The 24333-nt window shown below is 28.9% G+C and overlaps 3 protein-coding genes across 8 annotated transcripts; 2 read left to right on the top strand and 1 right to left on the bottom strand.

Annotated features, from left to right (window-relative positions):
- The first annotated feature begins 1955 nt into the window (after window positions 1-1955).
- On the top strand, window positions 1956-9334 carry Hecw (Hecw ubiquitin protein ligase). 6 transcript variants are annotated; one of them, XM_072887847.1, is made up of 10 exons: window positions 1956-2091; window positions 2804-3127; window positions 3284-4266; window positions 4376-4666; window positions 4771-4966; window positions 5076-5605; window positions 5751-6088; window positions 6182-6382; window positions 6489-7448; window positions 7591-9334. In XM_072887847.1, exons 2-10 carry the CDS (start codon window positions 2833-2835, stop codon window positions 7700-7702), a joined length of 3906 nt encoding a protein of 1301 aa, XP_072743948.1. In that variant the 5' UTR covers window positions 1956-2091; window positions 2804-2832; the 3' UTR covers window positions 7703-9334. The 6 variants fall into 6 exon arrangements, with proteins under 6 accessions (XP_072743948.1, XP_072743919.1, XP_072743956.1 ...); XM_072887818.1 differs by lacking the exon at window positions 1956-2091 and adding an exon at window positions 2101-2285; XM_072887834.1 differs by lacking the exon at window positions 1956-2091 and adding an exon at window positions 2391-2574.
- Window positions 9335-9392: 58 nt separating this feature from the next.
- On the bottom strand, window positions 9393-18609 carry LOC140663602 (cilia- and flagella-associated protein 44). Its single transcript, XM_072887863.1, has 25 exons — window positions 18431-18609; window positions 18161-18323; window positions 17806-17945; window positions 17383-17677; window positions 17181-17325; window positions 16522-16718; window positions 15981-16220; window positions 14925-15106; window positions 14665-14803; window positions 14320-14593; window positions 13957-14194; window positions 13596-13866; window positions 13310-13476; window positions 13003-13221; window positions 12787-12912; window positions 12501-12714; window positions 12223-12411; window positions 11875-12072; window positions 11223-11759; window positions 10960-11131; window positions 10578-10864; window positions 10309-10505; window positions 9979-10196; window positions 9760-9902; window positions 9393-9675 (listed from the first exon to the last, which is right to left on the bottom strand). Exons 1-25 carry the CDS (start codon window positions 18607-18609, stop codon window positions 9502-9504), a joined length of 5304 nt encoding a protein of 1767 aa, XP_072743964.1. The 3' UTR covers window positions 9393-9501.
- Window positions 18610-19219: 610 nt separating this feature from the next.
- LOC140676520 (protein SPT2 homolog) lies at window positions 19220-24199 on the top strand. Its single transcript, XM_072911657.1, has 7 exons — window positions 19220-19571; window positions 19712-19858; window positions 20014-20143; window positions 22391-22548; window positions 22803-23721; window positions 23805-24014; window positions 24098-24199. Exons 1-7 carry the CDS (start codon window positions 19518-19520, stop codon window positions 24181-24183), a joined length of 1704 nt encoding a protein of 567 aa, XP_072767758.1. The 5' UTR covers window positions 19220-19517; the 3' UTR covers window positions 24184-24199.
- Window positions 24200-24333: the final 134 nt, after the last annotated feature.

The following is a 24333-nucleotide window of genomic DNA, read 5'->3' as shown; positions in this document are numbered from 1 at the left end:
TTGTTCCGACTTTATCATAGATTTATCCGTTAATCACTTATTATTAGATAAATATATTTATTATTACCAAGAGGTAATTTTACTACTCCAACCACCGAGTAAAATTACCTCTTGGTAATAATAATTTAACCCGTAGGTAAACTTTACCAATAGATAGAAATAGTATAAAAGGTGATAATAGATAATTGACAGATAAATCTTTTAAAAAGCTAGAACAACCGATCCTAAAGGATTTAAACAAATTTTTAAATATTTTATGAATAATTTGCATAAAATAGTATCGTCGCAGGCTTTGAAAATGATGTGTAAATGTGTGTTTTTATCTAATGATCAATGAGCAAAGTTGTAAAGTAATATCATTATTATAATTATAATTATTATAATATGAGCCATACACAGTGGATATTTGTAAATTAAAATGATCGCAACATACATTTAGCGCTTAATTAGGTTTCACCTTTTTTTTTTATTTGTGTTCCCAAATATAGTTTAGCAATCATATAAAACGATATTAAAGAATCTTTTATCACTGAACACAAGAATTATATCGAAAGAAACAGTTACGTTTTTTTAATATGCATTCTGTGTTTATATATAAATCATATTATCGTGCTATTAGTAATATATGTGACATTCTATTACACGGTTTTTTATCGAGTTGTCTAATGACAAATTCAAATAAATGATTTTAGTTCATTAAATTAGTATTGCCTTGTCTTTATTATTTAAAACATTAGCGCTCTCTCTCTCTCTCTCTCTCTCTCTCTCTCTCTCTCTCTCTCTCTCTCTTTATCTCTCTCTTATTTATATGAAGAAATTTTTAGTTTCAATAATAATGTTATTACATCTTTAATTCTCACCAACAAGAGAAAAAGAAGAAAAATAAATGATAAAAATAATATGAAAATACAACAAATATTTTAAACGTTACATTGATTTAAAAACTAGAAAAGATATATACATTTAATAATTATATTAATTTATATATATGTATATATATATATATATATATATACAATATAGGGTGTCCGGTAATTTGTAAAAAATCTCTCGTGTACAGATAGAGCGGATCAAACTGAATAAAAAAGTCCCTTACCATTTTGCGATTTGCGCAATAATTATTGAGAAATTAATTAAAAAATATCGAGCAACGCTCTATCCATACACAAAAGATTTTTTACGAATTACCGGACATCCTGTATATATACATATATATTTATAAAAAAAAAGAAATTTTAAATAAATTTTTAATATAATCTAGATAAAATCACAAACTGTATTATTATATTAAATCAAATAAAGAGTAGATTTTTAAGGTAAAATAAATTTTATGATTTTTAAGCTGGTCGCATTTCTAGCAAAAAGAAATGCTTAGATTCCTAAAGTGATATATTTAATATATGTATATCAAAATATAATTTATAGAAAATGTGAGAAAAAAATTATTATATTATATATATATATATATATATATATATATATATATATATATATATATATATATTTATTATATAAATATAAATAATTCTCGTGTATTTCTCTATAAAGAAAAGCATGCTTAAAAAATTCCGTTGTAGATTACGAAATTTTATAACGTTTGATAACCAATCAAAGTAAACTTTGCTTTTCTTGTTCTGATTGGTAAAATTTTAATCTCGATTTTCATTGCGCAATCTGATATGTATATGAATTTTATTAAATATTCCGTAAACTTTGACCAATCAGGATAAAGATATTTTTCTTTCTTTTTTTTTTTTTTTTTTTTTTTTTTGTTTCTCTAGTAACGGTTTCAATTGAACAGATTTTAATCTAATTCACTCAATCAATTAATCACTATTTTATTACTATAATTTCAAGTATTTTATTGGCAGAGGCAATAATCGTCATTAATCGCTCTCGGAGTAATTAATTAATCAAAATGCCATTTACATATTAATCAATCAAATGCTTCGAAACATTTGTAATGTCAAATGGAATGTGCTCAAAACATAAAGTGTAAAAAAGTGTTTACAGCATCAAGTGTACCGTGTCCAAAAGTCACTAGTTCGTATAGTCTGCTACGTCCGCTGTCAAAATTACTTGTTCACGCGTGTATGTAGTACATATATATACATATATACGTGTGTAATTAATAGAGTAAAGTCATCGCATAAATAAAGCTGTGAATGCTATATAAAATGGCTATTTGAAGTATTTTACTAAATTACATATTAAATATGCGATATATTAACGAGTAAGAATATACCTTCGCGTATAACGGCTCTTTCGTACATCTTTTACTTTACGTATGTATAGAGTGAAATGTATTATAAGTGTGATTATAAAGAAAAATTAGATATATCTATAATATCTATTCTCATCTAAGCCATTTTTGTCTACTGATTTTAATTATCTTCTATAATGCAATAATTCTATAAGTTATCAATCTTAACCCCTTGCCGTACCATTTAGTTCGACGAAATCCGTGCCTGACTCGTGATGTTTACGTTTGGTCCGTATTTGTTTCCACGAGTGTTACTATTCGTGATATTCATGTTTGGTCCAAAATTGTTATCACGAGTCTGACTCGTCAAAGTACGGCGAGGGGTTAAGATGCAATCTTTTTTAACCTTATCGTTCTTTCTATTTTGTATCATTTTATTATTTAATCGTTAATTGTGTGTGTGTGTGTGTTCTGTTTGTAAAATATTATATTGCAATTATACACAAACACACCTATATATTTATAAATTCATATTTACAAATAATTTAATGTTATAGATTTTTAGCTCCCTTTAATTTCGTTGTTTGTATGATCTTTTAGAGCTTTCAAATATGTTTTGAAAAAAAAAGATGCCATCTGAAACAAATGCTATGGGCAGTATTTCTAAGCAAGAGGAGGATACTGAGAAATCTAATGAACAATCTGTTACATTAATGACTTTAGATTCTACGAGTCAAGAATCAAACGTATCTACAAAACAAGTAGATACTGATCTAGCCAATGTTAACAGCGACAAAGTATCCACATCAGATCATCAGATCAGAATTAAGAACTTAAACTCAACTGAAGATGCACTTTCGTCTACTAGTTCTATAACAACAAATGATTTATTAGAAAATTTATGTCTTCAAGATAAAATAACAGGTAATATTATTGTTAAACTTGTAAATTGTTTGTAATTTCTTCTACATTTCAAAGTATAGAAAATATAAATTATTAGAAAGTATTTTTAAGTAATTTTATTTAATTTTTATTTAGACACAAAGCATGATAATAAACATATACCTTCAAAAATTACAGAAACTAATACATCAATATTGGTTAAACAAACTGAGGAAAATAACGATATAAATACTACATGCAACAATATAATAGAAAACTCTAGTCAAAAGTCAATTTTTCTTGGTCATAAAAACTTATCTAGAAAGAAATGCTTATTAGCAGAGAATATTCCTGAAATTTCTAACACTTCAGAATTAACAATGTGCCCTGACAATTTTTTAGATGAAAAAGCTTATAATCATGAGATAAGTCACAATATTATTGACATAGAAAAACAAGATCATGAACCAAATACAGGGAATTTATGTAATAATAATGATGATAATGATGCTGTAACATTGAATGCTAAACACAAAGTAATAGAAGATACAACACTTTTGCATACTTGCAAACAGTTGTCTCTAGAAGATGATGATTCTGCTACAAATTGTAACAGTCTTACAAATATATTATTAAAAACATCTAGCGATAATGCAAAAGACTCCACCGTTGATTGTGACATTAATTCATCAACAGATGAGTTAACACCTCTGCCTTTCCATATGTCTAAAAAATCATCAAATTTGCAAAATGCTTCAACCTCGGCAGATTACAATGACGTAATTGATGTAAAAATATCTTTAAATCAATTAGAGAATAATCATAACAGTTCACTTAATGTTGAAAATGTAATTGATGGAAATGAATCATCCATCTCATCTGAACTTGTTTGTAAAGAAACAGCAATGTCGCAGAGAAGTACTTCCTCGTGTTACAATGACTCTGCAAGCACAAGTAAACCGTTTAAACTGCCAATTTTAGAGAAGAAAACTGCCAATATTCAGCAATCTGAAGTCGAGGAAAATGCAGTGGCGCTTGCGGCGTCATCATTTACTGAACAAAACCAGTTGGAAGTAGTTCGTTGTTTAGACTTGGAACCTCGTTTGTCTAATAGTAGTGAAGAAAGTAACTCAGATATAGAATCTCAGCAAGCAAGTACAAGTCACGACGATATTAAAAGAGTGAGTAAATTCAGTTTATTCTTGAAAATACCTTTGGCGTTATTTAATCTCTCTAATATAAAAACAATTGTCTAATGGATTCGATAAAGGCGAGACTTTTTTCTTTTAGAGACAATGCAGACCTAATGGGGTTGTAACAAAAGAAGGAGTGGAATATTATCAGTTGTGGCGTAGCACAGGTGGTCACTCGTCTCCTGAATCTTTGTACGAAACTCTGTATCCAATGCCACCTCCGCTTCCACCAAGAGCAGCGCATCGACCATTACATAGAAGTAATGCTTTACCAAGTGGGGCACCAGAATTACCTAAACGACATCCTCAGAGGCATCCTACGCCATTTCTCCCTGAGGATTGTTTTGGATTTGAAATTGTAGACGTTGATGAAGCTTCAAATCTTAAGGTTAAAAGATTATTGTCGTGCTGTCATTACACTCAATATATACTTTTATACATATAGAGACAATTATGTACATTATTTAAATTGTTAAACTTCTTTTTCTTCAGTTAAGAACAGCAGTTACGAAGAGTATCGCATTATTGAGCTCTCCGAGATCGCACAGACAACGAGAGAGACCAGAATCGGCACTAGCTCAAATGGAGTGTCCGCCTACACCGACGCATCGACCCAAATCTTTGTGTCCGTTGCCTGTATGCCAAACATCGAACGTATCTTTATCATCGGAAGAACCCTTACCTCCATGTAAGCTAATTAATATATAGTTTCCATGCTTTAATGCTATAATGTATTACTACAAATTTTTCTTCTTTTGTGATTTCGATTTATTGAGATTAATTTATCTTCATTTTAGCATGGGAAGCGAGGATAGATAGCCACGGTCGAGTATTTTACATAGATCATATTAATCGTACTACGACGTGGCAGAGACCAAACTTGACGACACGTAATATCGGCTGTGATCTACGAAGACAACAGTTGGATAGGCGTTATCAGAGTGTACGACGAACTATTTCACGCCCCGATAATATAGATCGCGAACCTAACAGTTCAAACGGCAATCCTTTCGAGAATACCGAACGACAGAGTGATTCTCGTACTGACAGGAGCGAATGCGAACCATTCGACATCACCATGATACCGCCAGTATTATTTTTAACACGGCCCGACTTTTTTACCGTGTTGCACACCAATGCGGACGCTATGGAGCTATACAATCGTAATCCAAGTCTAAAACATATGATCAGCAGAGTTAGAAGAGATCCAATAGTTTTTCCAAGATACGAACACAATAGAGATTTAGTCGCCTTAATTAATTTCTTTGCCGATGCAAATAAGGAACTCCCAAGAGGATACGAATCAAAACTCGATAGGACGAGTAAAGTAAGTTTTCCATCACATAATACATAAAGTATAATTCTCTCTAAGAGAGAGAGAGAGAGAGAGAGAGAGAGAGAAAAAGAAAGGCAGCACATATACATATACGTTATCGGGAGATATTAAGAAACTAAGCATTTTTTTATTTTAGAGATTTTTCATATGTCACGCTAGAAAAGCTACATCTTTCATCGATCCACGGTTACCTACGGAAGCTGCTCATGCACGTACGTTGTTAGACGAAGCTCCCGTTCCACCGCCTAGACCACAGCAAGCATCTGTAACTGCTACTCCCGACATACCCGTGGCCTACAATGACAAAGTGGTCGCTTTTCTACGTCAGCCTAATATAATGGATATTCTAAAGGAAAGACATTCCGCATTAGGACAGAATATTGCGCTTCGTGAAAAAGTTAATACTATAAGAGTCGAAGGAACCGCAGCGTTACAAAGATGGGGCCACGATGTTCCTTTAGCATTATTGCTAAGGTAAGAAATAGATATTCAAAAATTTTATATAATACATTATATAATACATTATATATACATACATTATATAACATTACGTAATTATTATTACAGTTTATTCGAGCAAGAAATAATGTCATATGTACCTGGTAGTATGGGTAGATCTCCACTTGGCAGCCCGCACGCATCACCTGGGCTAACAAGGGCTTCCGCTAGAGCTCCAGCACCATATAGAAGAGACTTTGAAGCAAAGCTTCGAACATTTTATCGAAAATTGGAAAGCAAAGGTTACGGGCAAGGACCGGGTAAATTAAAGTACGTCTCATACGTACATCTCGAGTGTATACATATATTCGCAAATACATTTAGAAATTTTATCGCACAGTTTTCTCATATATCATATATATGTATATTTATATAGATTACACATTAGGAGGGAACATTTACTCGAAGATGCTTTTACGCGCATAATGGCCGCATCGAAGAAGGATTTGCAGAAAGGTAAATTAGTAGTCATTTTTGATCACGAAGAAGGACTGGATTACGGCGGACCATCCCGAGAATTTTTCTTTCATTTATCGCGCGAGCTATTCAATCCTTATTACGGATTGTTTGAATATTCAGCCAACGATACTTATACTGTGCAAATCTCACCAATGTCAGCTTTTGTGGACAATTATCATGATTGGTTCAGATTTTCTGGCAGAGTTCTGGGTTTAGCATTGGTCCATCAGTATCTGCTCGACGCATTCTTCACGAGGCCATTTTATAAGGCACTCTTAAGGATACCGGCGAGTTTGAGCGATTTAGAAAGTTTAGATCAAGAGTTTCATCAAAGTCTAATGTGGATCAAAGAAAAAGACATCAGTATTGAGCCGTTAGAATTAACCTTTTCAGTAACGGAGGAACTTTTGGGACGAGTTGCCGAACGCGAATTGAAACCAGGTGGAAGAAATATCGCGGTCACTGAAAAGAATAAGAAGGAGTATCTCGAAAGAGTGGTACGTTGGCGTCTTGAACGTGGCGTTGCGGAACAAACGGAATCACTGGTTCGTGGATTTTACGAAGTGGTGGATCCACGTTTAGTATCCGTTTTCGATGCTCGTGAATTGGAGCTGGTTATCGCGGGTGCTGCTGAAATCGATCTTAACGATTGGCGAACGCATACCGAATATAGGAGCGGTTATCATGATGCGCACCCAGTAGTGGAATGGTTCTGGAGCAGCATTAGCCGATTCACCAACGAACAACGTTTAAGATTATTGCAATTTGTCACTGGAACTTCGAGTATACCTTATGAAGGATTTGCAGCCTTGCGCGGATCCACAGGACCGAGGAAATTCTGCATTGAAAAGTGGGGCAGGCCAAACAGTTTACCTAGGTAAATTTGATTCTCTTTCAATTCTGCTAGGCAATCATTTTATATTAATCCTACTTTTTCTCCTCTTTTTTTCTCTTGTATAAATTCTGCTTCCTTCCCTACTTATGCCGCTTTACAGCATCATTATTTTTATTTGTTTCAGGGCTCATACATGTTTTAATCGCTTGGATCTTCCACCTTATCCTACGCCCGAGATTTTATACGAAAAGCTGCTGTTGGCTGTGGAGGAGACAAATACGTTTGGTATAGAATAAAGACAATTTAATGACGTGAATTGGATTTATAATTATATAAAAAATTTGTACAGTTGATAGAGAGAGAGAAAGAGAGAGTGCATTCTATGCACTTTCTGTTGAAAGATTTTTTATAGGCCTAACAGCTTATAAGAGATGTGTAATTCGTTACACTAATTCGATTTATTCACATTAGTTATAGAATGTAAATAATTGAACAATTTGCAATCTTTCAGAATTTTTGATCGGACAATGTAACATTGTGTGCAAAACAAAAAAACTAAACATTTCTTTCTTCAACCTTTCATTTTTTTAAACGACTACTATTAACTTACCATTAACCCTAGAAGTTTGCACACTTGTTAATGCAATCATCAAATACACATGAGATCTCGCAAATTCACGTCTTCTCTTCCGATTTATTATTATATTAGAACAGAGAAAATTCTATTCAATTTTCTTTTTTCTTCTCTTCTTTGCTCCTCTTTTTTTCTTTTTTCTTTCAGTTTTCAAAGACATACATTCGATATTTATTGAAGTATTTCTTATTCATGAATACATCTTAATTTATATAATTACAAATAACAAATCGTACATTAATTTTAATAACAATAAACATATTTAAAAAATGATTATATTTCTTCAAAGTAAGCTTCTATGGAAGAAATCAGTTCATAAATATAAAAGAAAAATGTATGCTGTTGCCATTACTATTATCGCTCTATTACTGAGACTACTATCAATATTAATTATTAATGTGACTATTAATATAGCTTACATACTATTACTACTACTACTACTACCACTACTACCATCATTAATAATAATAAATGTGTGCTAATCATGATTATTATTTTTATCATTAGTATTATAATTATTGTTGTTTTTGCTTACAGTTGCGCGGATCTCAATATGGCGATAAATGTAATAATAAAGATTATAATAGTTCAGTGTTATATATATATATATAGCTTTGTTGATCGAATTCCATATCGCGCATTAATAAATAAATCTGAGTTTCGTTATATATGTCAATATTTTTGATATCGCCATTTCGTGTGTAGTATAAACATCGAGATCCGAGTATGCTGCTGTTGAGACAATGTTCAATTATATGACCATCACCCGTTTCTAGTCCACAAGCTAAAATTTCATGCGCAGCTGCCTTTTAATATATTTTAACATTCCGAGGATTCTTGTTAGTCATATTTAGAAGAGTTTATTAGAGCAAATGTTTATGCAAAATATAAATATCAGATCTGTGCAAGTTGGCTGTTTTAAAAAGCTCACTAAAAAGAAGCACTTTTATCTTACTTCTACTTTCTGGTTAGATACAAGATAATGTATAGATTCTTTGACAACTTTTGCACATAGTAAACAGACATTAAGGAATATCATAATTCGTACACGAGAATTATAGACTTATTACAATAACTTTTTACTAAGTAATGTTATTATTTATTATTAGATTTATACATATATATATATATGCTATATATATATATGCTATATATACATACATAAATACACACACATACATGCATGCGCACACGTACATACACATACACATGTATCAAACAAAAGTTATGTATTTGTACAGCTGTCACATATAATTGTTATATATTAGCCATAAATAAAATGCAACAGAGAAATAACGATGTTTTCAACAAATAAGCCTTAGCTATTAAATCTATTTTTAATAAAAATATTATTTTATAATATATATATACACATGTGCGTGCGTGCGTGCGTATGTGTGTGTGTATGTGTGTGTATTAACGAAAATATCTAATTTTATCATTATCTTTATTTCTAAGCAACTAAGCAACATCTTTATTTCCTTCAACTGGATTTAATTGTTGTGATTTTATTTTTAGCCTAAGATTTTTAATATCATTATGAAATAGATATTTCTGCCTCGTTTGATTTTCAAGAATTTTCTCCAACTTAACTATATCACTTTTATATTTTTCTTCCAATTGCAGCATTTCCTCCTGCAACGTAATGATATTGATAAATATATGAAAAGCGATGAAATAAATATTTAAGGAATATAAATGTACGTGGGGTTTATATACATCTGACATGATGTGTTGCTTGGAGAGTTTTTGAAGTTTTGATTGTTCTTCTACTAAAATTGTTAGAAAGCTTAATTTTTGTGTATGTTCCCGAATCAGCTTGTTAAGTATAACTAATTCTTCTGCATAGCTTTCTTTGACGTCTGTAATAAAAATGTAAAATACAAGGCAAAATAAATATAAGGATTAAAAAAGTAGATTATAATATATATAACTTACGCTTGATTCGTTTGATAAAATACATTCTTGTCTCATTCAAGTTGGCTTTAATATCATATACCATCCGACGAAGTATTATTTCGTATAATTTATTTAACGATATATTCTGGCCAAATTTATTTATTATCTTTAACTTTATTTCATTTTTTAAATTTTTATTATTAACACGCATATGATTACAATCTAGCTTTATTCTTTGGAGATGCATTCGAGCACGTCTACAACATGTATAATCCATTTTAATAAAAACCAAAAAATATATATATATATATGTGTATATATGTATATATAAATGTAAAACACACATGTACGATAAATATGTATACTCACTTGTGTTTGGCATGCAATTCAAGTGTCTCTTCGTGTAACTCTCGTATTCTCGCATATAAGCTAGATAATTTATTTTTATCGAATAGAACGCAATCGTGCAGTTTGAGTGGAAGTTCAGATTTTTCAAAATATTGCAGCTGATGCAATTTCATTATTACTGTGACATCTACATTGTTTAATTTTTTTTGTTTCTCGAGCTATTGGACAAAATTTCATTGTACAAATGATATTATTCTTCTAATAGATAAACATTAAAACGTAAATAATACCATAAACATGTTTAAATCATCCTCATGTTTCTTCAAATTATTCTCCATAACTTTTAGCTTTTTTGTGTGAATTTGAATTTCTTTATAAAAAATCTCCATAGTTTGTTGTGAATCTTTGATATGATGTTCGCACGAATATCGTTTCTCTCTCATCAAAAATGCCAAGTCGTATAATTTTTTGTCACATCCTGGAGGACATACGTTTTCATCGAAATAAACTAATTCACCAGTATCGATACTATTCGTTTCATCTGAACTCGTTTCAGTCGTCGTTGTCGTGGTGGTTTCTAAAGTAATAATAAATGATTTTTTTTCAATGAAATTTCCTTGAAATTTAAGTTAAATAGTGCTCTGGAGCACTCTCTAAAATGCTTTTTTTTACCGTCCTCTTCCTTCGCTTCTTTGTATTTTTTTTTAAATATTCTACACAGGAAATTACGAAACTTGTTATCGTTTATCCTACTCATGTACTCGGTGAACATATTTTTGATCTGGTTACGTAATTTTGTAATTTCCTTATTTTTAATATCAATTTTGTCAGTAATTATTTGGATCTGAAAATATCAATATTACTATAAATTACGTCTTTTTTTATACATACGTATGATTGTTGAAAATGATATAAAGCTAATAAAATTCGTCAACTTTTTGCCGTATCGTTGCAACCTCTTCTAGTTTACAATTAACTTGATTACGCAATATATTTTCTCTTGTTTCGTACTCTCTTAAAATAATGTATTCTTGACGAAGTGTTAATAAAAATAAATTGATATTGACATTCTCGGCGACAATATCCAATCTATCGTATTCTAATTTGTTCAACTTCTTGTCCAAATTTTCACAACTAGTTGTTACGTATCTTAATATGCAATCTTGTTTGTATATTTTGTATAATACACGAGCAGTTTTCATTTCTCGTTCCCATGGGCTGTCGATGTCGTCGCTTAAATGAAGCGACATCATATTATCTTGAGCACCAGATTGAATTTTTAATTTTTTTTCGAAAACAGAAAATGACGCCAATGATTCGCTAGAGATTTTTTCATGCTCTATAAATTTTTCATCTAAAAGTAATACTTCGTATTCCTCATCTGAACAAATGGGTATTATCATCTGTTCAGGAAGAATTGATGATAACCGTCTCTGTGCTCTATCTGCTTTCAACTCTGTATATTTTTCAATCTATATATGCATATGTAAAAGTATCAAGGGATATAATATTATGTATATATGTTATATCAAATTTAAATTTACAATTTTATTGCTTTGCATTAATAAAATATATTAATATACATACCATCATTTTCCTCTCGGGAAATTCTACATTTATATTTAATGTAGGAATATCCGGCAAAGATTTTATGTTTTTCAATGGTATTTCAGCATGAATATCTTTGAGAGATTTTTTTAAGTGTGCAATTTCTACAAGTAATTGTTCTTTCTCTGTTCTTACAGCTTTCAATCTCACGTTGAAAGCTTCTTGGAGATAATAAAGCTATAATTACATAGATATAAAAAATTTTTTTAATTAATATTTTTTTCTATTTTTTGTGTAGGTATTGTAGATAAATAAATATATATAATTAAATTAAATACATGTAATTAAAAACAATGTGTTTCTAAATTTGCGATACTACGCACAAACCTTTTTTCGACAATTTAGAAGTTGCTTATATTTCAAAAAGAGAGTCTCTCGTTCTTCCGATAGCAAATTAAAAGTTGACGATGTCTTTAATTTGTAATCACCAATAGTTTTTCTTGCTTCTTCTATGACGAACATGTCATGCATATGATTAATAGATTTATCTGGTTTTTCGTTGTATATACTTTTCCACTAAATAAAACAAAATTTTGGGTTTAAATTACACAAAAAATAAGAACAATTTGGTATGTTACATCAAGATTTTGCGAGATTATACTAACTTCTTTCTCGCGTTGCTCTAATTTAGTTTTTCGTAAGTTATATTTGTTTAACATTTGATTTAATTGAATACCCAAGCTGCTCTCTATGTCTTTGTGCTCTATGCCCTTTAAGAAAACCGCAATCGGTTGCTTTTGCATTTGGCTTATCTCTTCTTCTACTTTTTCTTCTTTTTGTTTATCTCGTTGTCTTTCTTCATGTTGCATTTTTGTTATGCTAGTATAAAAGTAAATAATTTTACACAGATATATAAGTTGCTTTCGAGATCAATATATTCAAACGTATTACCTATCTCCAATATCGATGTATGGTGCCTTGTATGCATGCACATGTTTTATTGAATCTCTATGTGATAAAGTAACATCAATATCCAAAATCTGTTGACGCAGAGAATATACTACATTATCTGGTTTCCTATATATCAGTATAGATTATTGATGATAATGATAAATTTTTCAAATAAATTATTAATAAATTGATATTTTTCAGATAACTTTTACTTACGATATTTTGCAGACGGCAAACGGTAAATGTGCGATAGGTTGAATAAAGTACTCCAAAAGCTTTTGCAATCCAAGTTGACTCTTTTCTATTTTAAAAGCCAATTTTTCTCGCACTATAATCATTTCTGCTTCCAATTCTTTATCTAAATCAGCTGTAATTCTAACATCCAGTTCTAATTCTTTACGTGTTATCCGATGAGACTTTGGTAGAGCATTATTCCTATGTAAAAATGTAAATATCACTTCCTTACTTGACATTACACTCGCGCGCGCGACAATTATTTCTACGTTTATAACATAATTGAAACCTTTCTATAATATTGAGATATTCTTCGCTCAATTTAGATAATATCTGCAAGATATTATGTTTACTCTGCTTTGCTGCGGTTGCAACTCTGTCATGTTCAGCTTGTTGAATCATCTCTTCTAAGCTCGCATAATCAATTTCTTCGATATCTTCAACGCTAATGTCCGGCTATATTTTTAAATTTACCAAATTATTCAATTATAGATTCAAGTAAAACAAGAAAGGTATGTGATAATAAATTTAATATATATACGTATTAAAATATAATAAATATATAAAATCCTTACCAAGACTAAAGTTCTCTTGATTATTTCAAACTTGATTGCTTTAGATGGTGTATCATCGTTCACTTCATAAGAAAATAAATTCCCATCGTATCCACATGTAAATAACATTTTCTGGTCGTGACTAAGAATAATTTTTGGGATATAACCATTTAAATTATCATGCATCGAAAGTATCCAATAATCTGATAAATCTGTATAATTTTCAGGTTTCAATTTACAGACTCGTATTTGTCCGTGTTCCATTCCCAAAAATAAGTACTTTCTTTTCTTGCTAATAATAACAAAAAATAATAGACAATTATTTGTATAAAATTATTTTTATACTATATGTACGCAGTAATTAATTTTACTTTATTCTTACTAAAATAGACAACTTCGTATTTCTATGTCATCTGCATCATGTATCATGGTACTTTTAATAGGTTTCTCCATAATAATTTCACTAACTTCTGGACTTGAATATTCGTATATATATCCCGCGTCAAATCCTGCTATCAATAACCAAATAACATCTTGACTAATGTATTGTGCTATCAATACCTTGTTTGGTACTTTAGGTATATATATTTCTGGTAGTGGCTCTTCTTCTTCCATATATACTGTAATTTTTATCATATTGTCATTTATTTCCACAATATTCATTAATATCATAGAGTAGGTGAAAAATTTGACTAAATAATATGTTATTACTTCAGATAAATTATAAATAATAATACGAAATTACTGAGAAACTCTTCCTCGTTAATTTCCATTTCGGGACTTTCAATGATTAATCGCTCTATTTCTTTACGTTTCTTCGCTATTTTTTCTTCCTTCTCTTTCTCGCGATTTAAACGCATTAATTCGTTTTGAATAGCAGATTTCACAGAATGGAATTTAAATGCTTTTAATTGACATTGAACGAGTTCGTACGATGCAATGGTGTATGACTGAGGTATCCTTGGTAATGTAACTTCTACGCAATCTCCTTGCGAGCATCCAATTAATATTGTCGTTTCCTGTAAAATTAAATTTAATTAAGAGCAAATATCTCCGATGAATAAAAAATAATATGCAATATATTATTTACACGGTGTGGTTTCCACGCAAAACATGTGACCCCCGAAGGTACTTTGATGAAACCAATTGGCACAATAATAGGGAAAATGCGAGTCACCAAAATGACAAAGCTAAATACAGTTGAATCTTCACTACCAGTTACCAGTAAGCTAAAATAATTTTACATAGTAATGATAACATAGTTATAATAAAATATTTGCATATATTGGTAAAAAATGTCATAAATACTGCTCTTTATTATATAAGACAGATCGCGCTTTTGATATATACCTGCATGATGGATTTAGAGACATCACAGTTATTGCCATTTTATGCGGTTTTACAACTTGAATCAGTCTAACATAATCTCCCTGTATATTGTTAACGGCATTAGCCGCTGATATTGCTACAGCAATTATACGGATAACACCACTCTCAAAAGCGCATGCGAGTGTCGAGCCTGTTGCTTCAATCTTATAAATATATGAAAGAATTTTATGCATATAATTTTATACAAGGCAAAGAAAAAATATGTAGCTGCTTGTTGTAAATTCATATTTTTTTTTAAAAACAACTATGTGTTTTCTTTACTAATTGATTTTTATTATTTTACGCATAAAGTGTATTGAGGGAGGATAACTCAAAAAATGTATATTTTACGAGATATTTCATAGTGTCATCAAATTAATCCCTTAATAGTTCGGCGAAAAAAATAATGCTAATAAGGGTCAAAAATGCTTTTGACAAAAGAGTTAATATAAATATAACTTGTAAAATGATTATTTTAGGCGTCATTGAATCTCTAAGATCAAAATAAAAAATAGCGGATCCAATATGACAGACCAAATATCCACAAATTGAATCATATTATGAATTTTTTGTCCGTCATATTGTTTTTTACTATTTTGAATTTTTATTTTAAATTTGAAATCAGCAATTTCAAAAACTTTTGAATTTTAATTTTTTATACAAATCAAACGATTTTTAAAAATTTTTTCTTAAATTTTTGGCCATATATTAACTCTACTATTTTGAATTTCGCAATTTTGATTTTAAATTTAAATTCAGCAATCTCAAAAATATGAAAATATAGTAGTCTAATTGCACCAATATAAGTATTTTTTTTAATATGCGGATATTTCCGTCATAAGCATTTTTGGCCAGTTTTATTTTTGATACACTATTTTATATTCTTTTTACAACAAAATAACTTTTATTTAAAACATTTTTTTCTAAAACACAATGATTTTGATATATTTAAGCATATTTTTTTTTTAAATTGAATACTTTGTAAAATATCTCATTAAAAATTAAAAAAATTAATAAATTACTAAAGCTAATTTTTACCTGACATGGAAACCAGATGACTTGACTGCCAAAATCATTAAAGTTATGCACTAAAATTAATCTTTTCTCTATATAATTATAAATATGCAACTGCCCAGCTTTACCCAAGGTAACTACAAAGGGACCCCATGTTGCATAATCCATGTCTGCTATAGCTCCCGCATGACATGTAAATATTTTTTGCGGTAATTCTGCTTTTGGCGTATGTAAATCTATTAACCAAATCCCACCATTTCCATCCTAAAAAAGACATACTTGCAGAGATTACATTAATTTATCTTTTTCTTAAGTTTGTTTTACTAAATTTACTAATAATTAAATTTTTATTAAAACTTCTTAATTCAATTCCCTGAAATACATATTTAACATTATAATGAAAACCTATTACTCATTGTCAGTATAATGCGTATTCTACTTTGAAGCTTATAACATTCGACATTCGTTTTATTTCTAATGCCAATCGCATTTAGAGTATTACAATCAATATCGTGAACTTCAAGTGGACGTTCTGAATATTGTAAGCTCCAAATAAAATGCTTACCTGAGCATACCAGAACATACTTTCTGGATTGTCTGGTTCTTGTTTACATATACACATAATCATCGATTGATCCACTTCATCATCTTCACTGACATGATATTCATAGATAGGTTGAATTTCTAAAATACGTTCTCCAGTACGAGAATCCGCTTGATCTATTGTTTCATAAAACCAAATTCTAATCCATCCATCCATACCTATAATCCATAATATCTATTCATAAGTCTATTCAATTATAAACAAATCCTTTTTATCATACACCTTCCCCTCCCTCCCCTCTATATATATTTTTTTTTTTTTAACTTTCTTAGACAATATATATATATATATATATATATATATATTAATTATATATCAATATTTTGGTAAAGACAAGGAAGTACTTAAACTTGGATAAAAATCAAGTTTTATTACATTCATAATAAACTTATATTCATGTCCTAGTAAACACAAAGCAATAGTAATGTTATAATTTCTCACTCAACAATATAAATGTTATATACAAAGGATGTTATATTGCAATTACATTGTTGAGTGAGAAATTATAACAATGATGTTACATTACTGTTACTTTATGTTTACTGGGATTTTATGGCGATTTATGGAAAAAGAATTGAGAGAATGTTATCACACGTAATTTTATAAAAACATTTTTTTACCGACTGATATGAGTTCTCCATTTATATACTCAAATTGTGTAATTGCTTTAGTGTGACACGGTTGTCGATTTTTCTTGCATATTTCAAGAGTAATTAAACCTTCTTCCCACAGTAAGATGTTTCCCCATTCACAGCCCGACACAACCTGAGAAAGATTTTTTAAATAAATAAAAAAGCCAGATTGCATTTAAACAATACTCACTTTTCCATCTGGCATGATATATACGCCGATAATATCAGATATCTCTGTCTGACCAAATCTACCAATTTCACCTTTCAATTTAAGTCCAGTAAATGTTTCAGAAATTTTCCAAAATTTTATATGTCCCGAACCACTGGTCACTAAATATCCAGGTAGCGATAAAGATATCGTAATGTTATAAACATCCCGATTGTAAGATTTGCATTTCAATGCAATTTTAGACTTTTGCCAATTCCAAAGAGTAATTGTATAATCAGGCTCTCCCCCTTGTGATACTAATAATAAACCATCTGCGCTGTATAATATGTATATAAAATATATGCAACAAATAAAATACATAGATAGAATATATAATAATACATAGAATTATTTATAGCATTATATAATGGATGTGATTTTGTGGCTTAAATCTTTATGAGATACCTATATGTTAAATGGGAATAGGATTTCAATGTGCCATTATATAAAATTGTCACAATATCCATTGAAGGCCACTTGTAGATTATTATTGGAGGTTTAATACCATTTTCACCAACAGCAATGTGATTAAACGCAGGATTTTTCTAGACAAAATATCTCTTATAAAAGAAAAAATATATTGTTTTCATATTTCACAAATTATCATTTTTTAAAGAAATACATGAAAATAATTGAAAAAATTGCTTATTTTATTTTTTAAGATTTAAAAATCTCTATCTTTTTTTTCTTTTATTTTACTAAAATTATCTTATTTCCAATTTTTTCAAAAGCAAAATAGTATACAAAATTTAAAGAATACTGTCACGTGTCCAATTCCCTCGCCAGTATATCCTCTTCTAAACCATAACTTGTTTGTTGAAATATTCCAGAAATGTAGCATGTTACCAGAAATAAAAATAATAACGTTTGGTTCCGCCACGCAAAGATTAAAGTATCTTTGACAGTCATATGAAAATGAATGACTTTTATATTATCTAAGGAATTTTTTTCGAATATATTGTACATCTGTCATTATAATATAATTTAAAAAGAAAGAAGGTCTATATAATCACTATATATAAAAGGATACTGAAACTCCAAAATATTCATAGGTACTGTTCCATCTTGCACACGTTTTGCTCCAGATACATATTCATCTGAATTATAGATGTACTCATTTTCGTGTATTCCTTCCTCGCTTTCTTCTTTTCCTGCTTTCTGATTTGCATTATTGCGAAATTTACGCTCTTGCAACTTATCTTCTTGCATTTTATTTTACCGTTTTATTGTTTCCTTATATTTTTATTCTTCTTAGTCGCATAAAATCCTACGATAAACTTTATTGAAAGAATGTTTGACAGAAATACACTTTTATAAAAAAAAAAAACGCAACACTATACGCTTGCTATTTTATTCTTTTTATTCTTTTGCATAGCTTAAATTACAATATAGTTTCCATAGATACGCATAACTCTGTTTATTCGATATATTAAATATACATCAGAAAGAAAAATATATCACTTTTCCTAATAAATATTTTCAATCTTTTAGAATATTGAATTAATGATTTAAAAGTTATTTAATTTTAAAAAATTGGAAAAATAAATTTGAATTTTTAATTCGAAAAGCTACTAAAGGTTACTAGCATCATGAAAAGTGCGTTCCAAAAACACGCTATTAAGGCTGATATTACATTCATATGACAAAACATTTGTCGGACGTGATTGGCTGTCATATAGAGAATTCTCGAAAGATACTCCAAAAATTCTCTATTCGATAGCCAATCGCTATGTCTGACAAACATTTTGTCGTGTGAATACTGGGTTTTCGATTTAATGAAGCTAGTGCCACTCTATCTTCGTTGTCACTGGATGTTGAAAAAAGACAGGATGACGTTTGCGTCGACCATCGACTTGTGTCGCTAAAAACCGAAAGTGAAGTTCGATGAAACGTGACGAGGGTTATTCTTCATCATTGGTTCATTAAGAGAAATAAATAAAAATAATTTGATTAAATAATAAAAAAGAAAGAGGAAAGCTTTGTTTTATGGAAGATATTAGTTGATGTCAAAAAGTTGTGTGTCAAAATGTCATATCTATAATTGGAGGCATATTGGATTCCATATGTAAAATAATTCTACAGTGTCTTATAAGTCATTTCTTAATAAAATTAATAAAATGGATTTTGGCGCTTTGATAAATGTCGCACAGAAGAATGAAACAAAAAAGCAAGTTAGTCTATTTTGTCGATACTATTATTTGCAATTAGACTCGAAAGAGTAAATATGGTTGACATAAAAATAGGTTAGATTAAATACCTCTTTCTTAGTATTAAAAATAGTATTTTTTATAATATTATTTTATTTTAATAGACCGCTCCGTGCTATCAAACAAAATTTGCACCACCGAAGAAACAGCCTAAACAATCTAAAATCCTTTCTGATAGTATCAAGAAATTTCTTGCTCGAAAGGAAGAAGAGGAGAAACAGAAAGCTTTGGAAGAAAAAAAAAAGAGGGAGGTAATTTCATAAAAATAACGCATAATAAATGTGTTATAGATTGATCTTTAAACAATTTATTACATCTTTTATATCATAATTATTTATAATTATGTGCATTAAATTATTTACTCTTTATAAGAGACACAAACTGTTTTAAAAAACTATACTTTCAGAATCTTCTAGCTTTACGGGATTCTAAAGCTCAAAGTCGAATAAATAAACATTTGAAAGTATGTAAAGCAGCAAATAAGTCAGTGATTGCAGATGCCATTGATAGTGAAAATACAGCTATTACTATAGCAGGTAATATTACATGATTTGATATATACAAGAATAATCATTTTTTTTTTTTTAATATTATGATATTGTTGTATATATAACACGTTAAAGTTAATTTGTTCTTTTTCTATGTTTTCACATTTAAAATATATTTTAATAAAACTATATCATTAGGATACAAATTTTTAAATAAAATATAAAAATAAAGTTCCAAACATGAAAAAGAGTTATTAAGAGGAGAGCATTTATATGTATATATATATAAAGGTTTATTTTTATTTTCTATATTGATTATAATTACCTTTTTTGCGATAGAAATAATTTCTTTTAATACATGCTTAAAAATTTATACATAAAGATGTATTGAAATAAAAATACTGTGAATTAAATAAAATTAGAACGAAATTAAATTAACAATAAAGCAAATAAGTTTTATGCAATCAAAATAGTAAAATGCAATACTGATGCATATATGCATAAATTTAAAACACAAAGCAGATTGATATCAACAAAAATCATATGTGACAAATTGCTTATTTGCATATTATCATCGGCTTAACAGGGAAACTCTTAGCCATAATGGGCAATATTTTTGCCCGCAGGTTATGTAATATAACAAGCAATATAATACATTAATTATCCATCACCCCAAATTGATGCAGAACAATTTCGTGGATTTGTACAGCGATGGATACTAAGGCATTGATTAAGGTCAGCCATATAATCTTAGAATAGTCTAGAGGATTTACAAGTATGAAGTTTGCGCTATAATTATTACTATTTTTATCATATTGATGAATTTTTTTAAACGATATAGAACTGTTATTTTATTTATATTTATCCATTATTAATGCAAATACATGTGCATGATGCTTTTATCATTATATCTTATCATTTTGTCTCTTATTAATCAAAATTATAATTATTTTATTTTATTTTTATACGGTTTTAGTATGTATTTTTTAGAAGAAAATATTTTTCTATTTTATATATATAAAATGTTTGACATATTTTGTTCCTTATGTTTATTAAAGAAAAAAATTAAATGTTTTTTTACAAATTTTGATTATTTATATATATTTCTTTTATTTTCCTTTTATTTTAATACTGATTTACTACTTTATTTTAATATTAAATATATAATATAATGTATAATATTAAATGTGATGGTTATAATGAAATATTTAAAAGATATTATCAATATACATTTGATTTAGATTGTATGATGTTACTCAATTATCTTTTCACCACAATAGGTTTTTTAAAAATTACATTTTATGTCATTTGTTTACTTATTTTTTTTTTAATTTTTGATATCTTATTAGTATTGCATATTTTATTACATATTTATTCTCGTACATATTAACAAATTTTTGTGCGTTGAAATATTTGGAACTTTATTTTTACATAATTCTGAGTGAGATATAACTCATTATTCTCTTTATAAAATGGTATATCTTCTTATTTACGCATAAACACACATATGGGATATATTATTATATCCCATCCTACATTAATTATACAATAAAAATTGATGCAAGGTATTTTTTAATTCAAAAAATTAAAAATTTATTATATAAATATGTAAATTTAATTGTTTTGTTATAGAAAGTGTTATGAAGACAAAGGATAATTCAGAAAAAAACAAGACATAGCTGTTAATTTAAATTATGATGATGACTTACAATGAGATATTATATGTTGCATCTTATATCTAGGTCCTACATCTTGTATTGGCAAGAATAAAACAGTAGGGACCATTATTTGCAATATTTTTAATCTTTCAAAGAAACAGAAATTTACAATGGTACAAAAGAGATAAGCTTTATTTAATGTAACGGAAATCACTTTGAATATCTTCTTTAAAATTTTGATATAACATACAGCTATGATGCTTTCTTCTGAATTATTCTTTCTTTATTTGTTATATTTTTATAATGAAGCAGTTAAGTCTACATGTTTACATAACAAATTTCTTTTATAATATCTGGTATTTATTTATTGTATACATAATACACCCTGTGTGAAACATAAATATATACATATGTAGTGATTAATTATATACAGTCGGACCTCTTATCCTACGACCCTCTTATGCTACGAAACCTCTTATGTTACGACAAAAAAATTCTCTCATGCTACGACCACGAAAGGGGAATTATACCTCCACTCTCAAATTTTTGTCGTAGGATCAGAGGTTTAAGGGGAAGATTCCGGACCGAAAATGTCGTAGGATAAGAGGTCCGACTGTAAAATATTATTGTTTCACAGGTCCTTCTCAACCTGATGAAGATGATTATGGATACGTATCGCAAGAAGCTTCTGCATTTTATAATCAGTTAATGAATAAATATAATAGTTTACCTCCAGAGAAACCTATTTTTAATAATAATGAAAAAAGGACTATAAAAGATATTGCATCTACAAAGGTATATGCAATAATCTTCTATTAAACAGTTTAAGAAAATGTTCATTTTTAAAATTATGTAACATTAATATAAATATTATTGTATACTTTATATTAATTTCTTAGTTTTCAATTATTATATTATATATTTCTTGGTTTTCTTCATTATTATATTATTGTTCAATCTATAATCTGACTATATAAAATAACTAATTTCTTATATGCTACCTTTTTTTACATATAATATGATACATATGATCCTGTATGATGTTATAGGATAGAGTAAAACAAGCTTTAAAACAACAAGAACTTGAGGAGAATAGTGGACACAGGCGGAAAAGGAAATCATCTGCTTTGAATATAAAAGAAGCTGAAATTGATGAAAAAATTGATGAGAAGAACGTTGCTAATAAAATAAAAGAAGAGGACAAGGACGAAAAGCCGAAACCGAAAAGAAAATCAATACCACCGCCTATGGGTTTTGCGGAACTTTTAAAACTTGCGGAGAAAAAACAGCATGAGCCTGTGATGATAGAAGTTAAACCTAAAGTAGAAGAGGAACGACCAATGACAAAACGTCAAAAAATGGAATATTTACAAGAAAGAGAAAGAAAGGAGCACCGAGAGAGAAAAGATTTAGAGCCAAATAAAAAAATAAGCGACACGAGTGTATTAAATAAATCTAATAAGACACAATTAAATAAAACTCCAAAAATTAATGAAAAATCTCCAATCTTAAACTCATTATTAACAAAAAATTCTCCGAAAGCTGCAACAACTATTTCTAAAAAAATTGTTGACAAATCCAATGAAAAACATAATGCAGAAAAATGTAGCTCAAGCAAAACCTCATCTAAGAACGAATTATTAGAAGAACGAAAAAAATTGGAAGCTGAGAGAAGACAACTGGAGGAGATGCGACGCGCTATCGAAGAAGAAAAGAAAAAATTAGCGCAAAGTAAAAGTAAACAAGAAGATGTAAAGTCTCATTTTTCTAATAAAGAAATGGCTAAAACCAAAAACAGTAGTGTAGACAAACAAAAATCCAAAGATATTAAGCCACGACAATTTCCACCTTCGGATTTAAAATCACATTCATCATTAGCTAATAATAGAATAAAACAAATTCCACCATCCGATATAAAGTCCAGTAAATCTAAAGAAATGATTAAAAAACCGCTTACATTTAAAAAACGTGAGTTTACTTGCAAATAAGTTACTATTCTAAAACGATTGAAAATCAAAATCAAATAAGTGAAATAAATTTTAATTTTACAGGGCGTATCTACGACGAAGACGAAGATTCAGATTTGGATGATTTTATAGATGACGAATCAGAGGGAAATGAGGAAGATTATAGTAAACATATTAGTGAAATATTTGGCTACGATAAAAGCAAATATAAATATTACGATAATGAAGATGATACTGCTATGGAGAGTAATTTTGCACAACAACTAAAGGAAGAATACATATCTACCAAAATAGGTATTTATCTATATTATTTTAATTATTTTGTGTATGTATAAAATATAAATAGTTTGTTGATATATAAAATTGAATGTTTACAGGAATAATGGAAGATTTAGAAGATATGCGTAAGGAAGCAATAGAAAAAAAGAAAAAAGAACTTCTTAAGAAAAAACTGAAAAAATAATACAAAATATTTTAACTTTATACATATTTATATGTATTTATTATCTCTTTTACGATTTTATATCATATAGAATTGTTTCACTTGTAAAAGTATATAAAAGAGTAAACGTTGTTTAGAAATTTTTTATATATTTTTTTTTCTCCATGAAAA

The sequence above is a fragment of the Anoplolepis gracilipes genome, chromosome 1 (assembly GCF_047496725.1).
Source record: "Anoplolepis gracilipes chromosome 1, ASM4749672v1, whole genome shotgun sequence".
In the NCBI taxonomy this organism is placed as follows: Eukaryota; Metazoa; Arthropoda; class Insecta; order Hymenoptera; family Formicidae; genus Anoplolepis; species Anoplolepis gracilipes.
The sequence above is the reverse complement of the archived record's forward strand: the minus strand, read 5'-3'. Positions and strand labels throughout refer to the sequence as shown.

Coding starts and splice junctions, on each gene's coding strand:
- LOC140676520 (XM_072911657.1), top strand. CDS start 19,518: ATGGATTTTGGCGCTTTGATAAATGTCGCACAGAAGAATGAAACAAAA. Junction 23,722..23,804: donor ACCGCTTACATTTAAAAAAC/GTGAGTTTACTT, acceptor TTAATTTTACAG/GGCGTATCTACGACGAAGAC. Junction 24,015..24,097: donor ATACATATCTACCAAAATAG/GTATTTATCTAT, acceptor GAATGTTTACAG/GAATAATGGAAGATTTAGAA.
- Hecw (XM_072887847.1), top strand. CDS start 2,833: ATGCCATCTGAAACAAATGCTATGGGCAGTATTTCTAAGCAAGAGGAG. Junction 3,128..3,283: donor TCTTCAAGATAAAATAACAG/GTAATATTATTG, acceptor CAAAAATTACAG/AAACTAATACATCAATATTG. Junction 4,967..5,075: donor GGAAGAACCCTTACCTCCAT/GTAAGCTAATTA, acceptor TCTTCATTTTAG/CATGGGAAGCGAGGATAGAT.
- LOC140663602 (XM_072887863.1), bottom strand. CDS start 18,609: ATGCAAGAAGATAAGTTGCAAGAGCGTAAATTTCGCAATAATGCAAAT. Junction 14,804..14,924: donor TCTCTAAATCCATCATGCAG/GTATATATCAAA, acceptor AAATTATTTTAG/CTTACTGGTAACTGGTAGTG. Junction 9,903..9,978: donor TTTTATCAAACGAATCAAGC/GTAAGTTATATA, acceptor TTTTTATTACAG/ACGTCAAAGAAAGCTATGCA.